General features: G+C 34.8%; 1 protein-coding gene across 1 annotated transcript; it reads right to left on the reverse strand.

The window, feature by feature from the left end:
* Window positions 1–393: 393 nt before the first annotated feature.
* slc35d1b (solute carrier family 35 member D1b) lies at window positions 394–6,828 on the reverse strand. Its single transcript, XM_077248585.1, has 13 exons — window positions 6,444–6,828; window positions 6,032–6,065; window positions 5,157–5,243; window positions 4,996–5,063; window positions 4,788–4,859; window positions 4,603–4,671; window positions 4,294–4,396; window positions 3,278–3,370; window positions 3,048–3,115; window positions 2,072–2,150; window positions 1,896–1,978; window positions 1,619–1,671; window positions 394–1,461 (listed from the first exon to the last, which is right to left on the reverse strand). Exons 1-13 carry the CDS (start codon window positions 6,623–6,625, stop codon window positions 1,451–1,453), a joined length of 1,002 nt encoding a protein of 333 aa, XP_077104700.1. The 5' UTR covers window positions 6,626–6,828; the 3' UTR covers window positions 394–1,450.
* Between the last annotated feature and the right edge of the window lie 808 nt (window positions 6,829–7,636).

Genomic DNA, 7,636 nt, shown 5'->3' on the forward strand with positions numbered 1-7,636 from the left:
TTTCAAATCTTTGAGTTTCTTTTGCTGAACAATATATTTTGAAGAATGTCAGTAACCAAACAGTGATGGGCCCCATTGACTTCCATAGTAGGAAAAAAAAAAACTATGGAAGTCAATGGGGTCCATCAACTGTTTGGTTACCGACATTCTTCAAAATATCTTCTTTTGTGTTCAGCAGACGAAAGAAATTCACACGGGTTTGAAGCAACTTGAGGGTGAGTAAATGATGACAGAATTTTCCTTTACTAATCCTTTGAGGTTGAAATAATATCTGTTATAAACTCACCAGTCTGATGTCAGAGTGGTAATAATATTCAAAAAGGTCGACCAACAAACCTTTTTGTTATAAAAGTCTGGATGAAACCAGTCGCACTGAGACATTTCAAACATTAGTGTATGTCAAGTCACCTTTATTTATATGGCACTTTTTACAATACAGATTGTTTCAAAGTAGCTTTACAGAGATAACAGGAAAATAATGCAAAAATATAGAAAAAGAAAATAGCGTCACAGCCCAGCTTAAGTAAATTCAATGATTTTTCATTTTTGTTTAAAAAAAAGTTATTAATTTAGTTAATTTATATATATAGCCGCTCTGGAGAAAACAGTGATGCATTGTCCAGCTCAGTTCAGTTCTCATATAATGGTGTCAATCCAGGCAGATCAATATTATTGTTGAATATTAAATGAAATGTTAAATTTAATGTCCTCAACTAAGCAAGCCAAAAGCCAACGGCAACAAGTGTGGAAAAAGGCGATTCCTTTTCGATATGTGGTACATTCAGGTTTTTTTGTTGCATGTAGGCAAAGTTCATGGTGTTTTTATAACCTTATTATAACCTTTAAATCCAAGTTCAATATAAGCTCTATCGACAGCTTTTGCGGCATAATGTTAATTACCACACAAATTAAAAAATTTGATTCATCACTCAGTTGAAAATACAAATACTCCAATACAGAAAAGTTTTTAATTTTTTTATTTTTCAAAATTGATCAGTTCAATTTGAACTAAGATAGAGACATTCAAAATTCACAGAGACAAAAGGAGATGTTGATCTCATATCATAGCAAAGAAAATATTTTGTCATCCATGTAAAAACTTAAATAAAACTATTTTTTTTACACTTTTTTAACATTCGTCTTGCCAAATATCATTAAACCATTAAAAAATTATTAAAGAAATTATAGAAATACTGTGTATAATTTACATAATGCAAACAATCCATCTTGTTTTTTTTAGGGTTTAAAAAAAAATCAACATTATTAAATGTAAAAAAATAATAAAAAAATTCAGTAAGTCAGTTACCATGCCAACAGAAACTGGTTAATGAAAAGTACCAAAGTTGCTGAAAAGATTGCTGGTCACAGTTGCAGTCAAGGCGCTGTGAAATGAGACTGGGACTGGGTTCTTGACTCCCATGAGTATTATCAACATTCTCCTATTGTTCCATCAACTTGTTTCTATTTAAAAGACAACATTTTAAATGTCATCTCAAATACACTTATCCTTATTCAATAGTATTGAACAAAATGAAACCATGACATGGAAATTATGAGATGAATTTGAACATATCCTTGTTTTGATTCACACACAAATACACATTTTTCCTGCACTTACTTTTTTGTTCCTTAGTGAACGTGATGTGCGAGTACACAAGACTGCCAGCAATGCTATTGGAGGGAAAAGGTAAGAGACATTTTTTTTTATGTATGAGTTATACAGATTTACATTTTGAATACTAAATTTTGTTTTTATTCACATTTTAATATCTTAATTATTTCTTCTAAATTCATGTTTTCTGAGAAAATCCAGAATTTGTCAATGATCACCTTGATCATTCAAGGAAAATGACATCACATTTTCTTCACTGTCATTTTACAATAGACCTTTTTACCTGATGTTTAGGCCGATAAAGTTAACCCAAGTAAAGATGTAATCTCCACCAAACACCATCCCGATGTATGTCACTAAGATATTCTGTTGGGTTGGTTAAAGGAAACACAGAATAACTCTTAACTGATCATATTTAGAGTACACTTCTCAATCGCCAAGATTCAGTGAATAACCAACCTTGATACAGCCAACAATTGTAGTCGTCAAAGCGGAGTTATAATGTGTGCATAACATAATTGAGTACATGAGTATAAACCTGCCAAAACAACCAATGATATTAAAATCACAAAAAAGAAAATAGAATATCAGTTTTGACATCTCAAAAAATAACAAACAGCTTAAAGGTGAACTATGTAGTTTCTGCAACACGTAGTGGAATTACAAAAGTACAGCATATTTTGTAAACGCCCCTTTCGCACGTCACGCCTCCCCAACTCAAACACTCCAAACACAACTCTTACGGGTGCTTGTGAAGGCATGTCTCAACCATAGACTGTAAAAAACAATGGATGTAGCGTCCGTGACATCACCCGTAGGTTTCTGAAGAGCATTTTTGAAGCCCAAAGTGGGCGGAGCCGGCCGTCTACATCTTGGCAGCGTGTCACAGCGCATCCCTCCCAGATAGACAAAAATGGGCAAAGAGGCGGGATTAGCCGAAGTGATGTGAAGCTAACAGACAGCAGGAAAAACGGCTAGAAGTGACAGTAGCCGCAATCCACCTGTCACACCCTTAATTATGCAGAACTTTAAGGCTTTATATAATTTAAACGGATGAGTTATAAAAAAAATGCATCTCCCTCACAGTTGTCATGAAGGACAAAATTAGCTATTTAGACCAAAACCACTTTTTGTACCAGGCTGTAAACATATTTTTTCTGCTGTAAAGTTGGGCATTTTAACATGGGATTGACTCTCTTTTGGAACCTGTCTCTAGTGGCCAGTCGATGAATTGCAGTTTAAGTCACATCCGTGTTGGATTCAAGAGAGAGACCGGAAGGTTTCCGCTTGGTCTCAACAGGTAAATATAGACTACTTTCAATAAAAAGCTTTTAGCTGTGTTGCTATGTGTCATGAGTAAGCAGTGGAGTAGGATAACACTGTAGAGCGACTGTGACTTGTAAGTAAAGAAAAAGATTAGAAATATCCGACTTACCCCATGACACAAGACAACACAAACTGAATCACAAAGAAAACGTCGGTCCAACCATCATACTCCAAAGTCTGAAAATTCACAAGAGATCATATTTATTCTTTTTATTGTTTTTTTTATGTACATTTTTGTAAAAAAGTCAAGCAGAATTTAGATCTATTTTGCCAATTGTCCTTCATTTATCAAAACATTTAGTGTAATAAATAAATATGTTTATTTATTAAAATTCTTACTTTCTGAATGTCTCCAGTTAAGTATGCTAAAATCATAATGGGAATAATCATGAATAAAGCATTGTAATACAGCAGCCCATATTTTCCAAGTTCCTGAAATGCAAGGAAGGGGAAATCATTTGATAAAATAAGAGATAAATTAACCAACATTTTTAACTAGTCTTTATTTTAGACTAAAAATGGGTTAAAAGAATGGGGTCAGGAATCTGCTGCAGGTGCAGATGCCAAATATCATATTTACACATTGACAAGCATTCTAAAGTAACCATGTATTCTGTCCAAATAAAATATCTGTGATATTTGATAAAAATGAAAACATACATTTTGTAGACCGACTATTTGCCTGGGCTCGTGAAAGCATGAAATTGTGTTCCCCATATCCTACTATAGACACCACAAGCCTAAACACTACTCCCGGTTTCACAGACAAGGTTCAAGCCTAGTCCTAGACTAAAATGCATGTTTGAGTTGTTTTAACGGAAAGCAACTGGCACGAACATATCTTAAAATATGTCAGTGTCGTGGCTTTTTCTCTAGATGCACACCAGTTATGTTTTTTTCTAAGGCACATATATAAAAACTACTCAAATGTCCAAACTAAACTGGACTAATTCTGGCTTAATCAAAGTCTATGAAACCAGGCCCAAGTGTTTAATTCAGGATTATTAGGCCCTTTTTTTCCCAGTCATCTCCATGGCGAAACATGTCCTAATTTAACCGAATTCACCCTAACTAAGTAATAAATAAAGATGACAGAATGTACAGTTTCCATATACACATATTAAACACTTGTGTATCATAGTCTGAATACGTTTATACAAAAGGCATACTCTTTCTAAACCAGAAAAACTGACAGAGATATTGGAGTTGAAGCCTTGTTCACAAAACTGTTCACGCTGAAAAAGAATTGGCACATTCACGGCCATGCGAAACAGAGATCATGGGACTTTTGTTGCACACACTCTTGCACTTGTGTGGACATGTCAAGCATAAACTAGGCTTAAGGGTTAAATTACCTTGGAGTCCAGTTTTTGTTTCATATAAGCCCCATTTGCAGCAGTCAGAATGTTGTTAAGTGTAATGAACACATATCCATGGAGGTCAAAAGCTAAATCTGTGCTGTGAAAGTCAAATAAAGGCAAATTAATCGAAGTGACAAGCCATTTCTCAGATTTCAAAAGAACCGGCACTGTTCATAAATACTCCTAAAACACCGCAGAGTTGCGATTACATTCATAAACAGGTGAAAAGAAACTGGTTTTCTGTGAGGTCAAGGAATTAAATCTCAAATGCAATATTTTTATCAAGTTTGCATTTGAAGCTACCTTGCAGCAATAAAAGCTCCTAGTATCATGGTGAATACGGTTGCCTTTATGGACCATGAAAACGGCTTTCTAAAAATAGAAGAACAACAAACAATAAATGCAAGTGTAAATCTCAGATCTCGTACAACTTGAACTGGGTCAACTGCAAACTGATACAAAAGCAAAATCATACTGTGGAGACATACTTCAGGAGGTAACCCTCAAACAGCATTGTGAATAAAATGGAGAATCTCCTGAGCACAGTAAACATTGGAAGACTGCAAAAGAGATAACACAGCATGTTATATTATTGTACATTCAGTATATAATAATAACAACAACAACAGCTGTGCATGAAAGTTTACAAGAGTTTTGATGCTTTGTTTTCTTTTCTTCAGAATACCACACACTTACTTAAGTTGTTTTGTTCCAAACAGGCCTGTTAACTGATTTCCCACATACAGAAAGGGAAGTGGAAATACCTACACAGTAAATATTGTGAGAATTGAACTTACAGTGAGTATGTATACGTGAAAACTGAAGTATAGTTTGGCCTTGAGTGTGCTGAGACCTACCTTATGAGGTACATGCCTATCAAAATCTGGGAAATCAACCACATTTAATGATTTTGCTGCTCGCAGCACAACAACAGTTGCAAACATCTGCAAACAACATAATTAACTTTCATCAGCTACTGGAATCTAAGTGCTAAATGTATGTAATATATATGTTTAATAAACAAAATGCTTGTCACAGTCATTAAAACACCAAATACTGCAAGTAAGCCTACATGTGAGAATGAATTTAACAGATTATGAAAGCTAAGTGCTGAACATGTACATTCCACCTTATTTCTGAGAGCTATCGTTCTATTTAGGTGAATATTGAGCAAGTCAATGTAGTGGCATGTCACTAAACTAAAGTGCGGTTAATCTCAGAAAACCTGACAAGAAAATGTCTTATTACACAGTTGCTTGGAACATCCTGTGGTCAATCGCAGGATCAAGCAGTCAAATATTTGAGTACAATAAACAATCTACAGTCTCTCTCTATATTCAAACAAAGATGAGAAGAGGTAATTTGCACCATTTTTGTCTTGAAACAGCTACTGACTGTGACCTTTGACTTTAGTACTACTGTCATGATAAACATCTAGGCTAATTTTTGCTACATTTGCTCTAGTTAAAAGAAGAAAATGAGAAGATCGCTCAGAAGACCAACAAAACAGGAGGCTAAATTTACACACAAGTAGGCTTGGTACTTCTGGAAACTTATGCTTGGTACTTTCTACACATTACTTGATTGGATTGCAGATGAATAATGCATAATGAATAATCTAATATTATATTGTTTCAATGGACTAGTTATCTTAGCAGAAGCTTCAAAAGATCAGAAATGTACACAAAAGATCAGAAATGTAACAGCATGAGCAATACAATAACATTCTTACCTGGCCAATTCCCACTACTAAAGAGGAAGGAAATCTGAGTGGGAAAACACAGAATAACAGTGCACAAAATAATAAACATCTTATGAAAAGCATTTAGAGCGCTCATTTGCTCGAAACGATGAATGTCTAAATGTCCACACTGTCTATGCAAATAATTTTTCTGTTTAAAAGACTAAACATCATAATACGGGAGATTAGATTACTTTAGAGTAAAACAGTAATTTATTAACGTGTTTGCATATGTGCTAACAGCAGCTATGACCAAGCAATATGTCATATCATAGCAAAGGTGAGTAAGAGTACAAATCTTGCGTAAATCCATCACTATACTTTCTCGTTCGTATCTGGTAATAAAACACACCTATAGAATATAAATGTGCTGAAAGAAAACATGAATGATTCATTAACTTACCTGTAATTAGTAAGAACACTCTTGTTAATGACAACAATGACAAAAGAAGAGATTCCGTAGCAAACTGCAGCAAATAACTTCAAAAATAACGCAGATTTGCCACTGCCTTCTTTTAGCGAGACATCATCTTTTGCGTTATTCTGCGTATATCTCGCAGAGTGAACTTTTCGTATTTCCGCCATGTCTATGCTGTTTATTATCGGGAGAAAAAGTCGAACTACTTTTCTGCACAATAAAGTGTTCCCTTCACTCGTTCACTGACGTTTTAAAGGGACAGTGTTCCACGGACCATTTTTACATTTCCGGGTGTGGAACTCGGAAGCAGGGCCGTTGGGGAATCGGGTCCCTGGTACTGTTAATGCACCTGTGCATTTCTGGGGTTCTCAGAAGAGAATATCCTCATAGTTTGGTAAACTTCTATAGCAGTGAACAGGAAACTACTCAAAATGTCTTTTTTATTATTCCCATTTGCTCCAATAGCAAAAGAAAATATATAGCATTATAAAATGTGTATATATTTGATACGTTGACATGACATTTGATCATGTTGACAACTGTGGAAATGCGTCATCACAGTCTGTGAAAAGCTCTAAGATGACCCTGCTCAAAGCAAATTATAGCAGTGGAAAATTGCAAAGTATTAGGGCTTTTTCACGTCCATTCTACAGTGTTTTTTTTTATCCTAAGTACATCACCTTGTTGTAAGTTGTATTGCTGGCAGCAATATTGGCCATTTCTATACATAAAATTCTGTTGCAAATGTCACTGCATTTCACAGCTACTGCATTATTGCAAAACATTACTAGCAGTAGCCAGCAGGTGGAGCTAAAGCACCTCAAAGATGTATTGTACTTTAAGTCTTGCCTACGAAAAGATAAGGTTTAGTTATATAGCAGCCTATTTGTTGGCTTTTCAGCAAAAAATCAAAACAATGAGTCTGACACATGTAGAAACATGTAGAAGTACAAAAATATAAAACCTAAATTTGACAGTGTTTTACTATTTAATTTGACATTTTCTCACTGTATAATAAAGTTTTTTGCAGTGTTGGTCGTCAGTAGTTTTAAGTGATCCCCTGGTGGTCTTAAGGTCATTTTGTCATTGTGTTAAACTGAAAACAAGATTAAAAACTGCACACTGTTTCAGACCATTCAAAAATCTGGTGTACCCCATTTGTCTGCAGGATAAGGGCC

The sequence above is a fragment of the Siphateles boraxobius genome, unplaced genomic scaffold, assembly GCF_051911475.1.
Source record: "Siphateles boraxobius isolate OS27281-9 unplaced genomic scaffold, OSU_SipBor_1 1, whole genome shotgun sequence".
NCBI classification, from domain to species: domain Eukaryota; kingdom Metazoa; phylum Chordata; class Actinopteri; order Cypriniformes; family Leuciscidae; genus Siphateles; species Siphateles boraxobius.

What these genes read in the sequence shown, in the direction of transcription:
- slc35d1b (XM_077248585.1), bottom strand. Translation starts at nt 6,625, where the DNA reads ATGGCGGAAATACGAAAAGTTCACTCTGCGAGATATACGCAGAATAAC. An exon ending in TAGTAGTGGGAATTGGCCAG is followed by an intron (nt 5,244 to 6,031) that starts GTAAGAATGTTA and finishes TGTTGTTTGCAG; the next exon opens with ATGTTTGCAACTGTTGTTGT. An exon ending in TAACTGGAGACATTCAGAAA is followed by an intron (nt 3,116 to 3,277) that starts GTAAGAATTTTA and finishes GTGAATTTTCAG; the next exon opens with ACTTTGGAGTATGATGGTTG.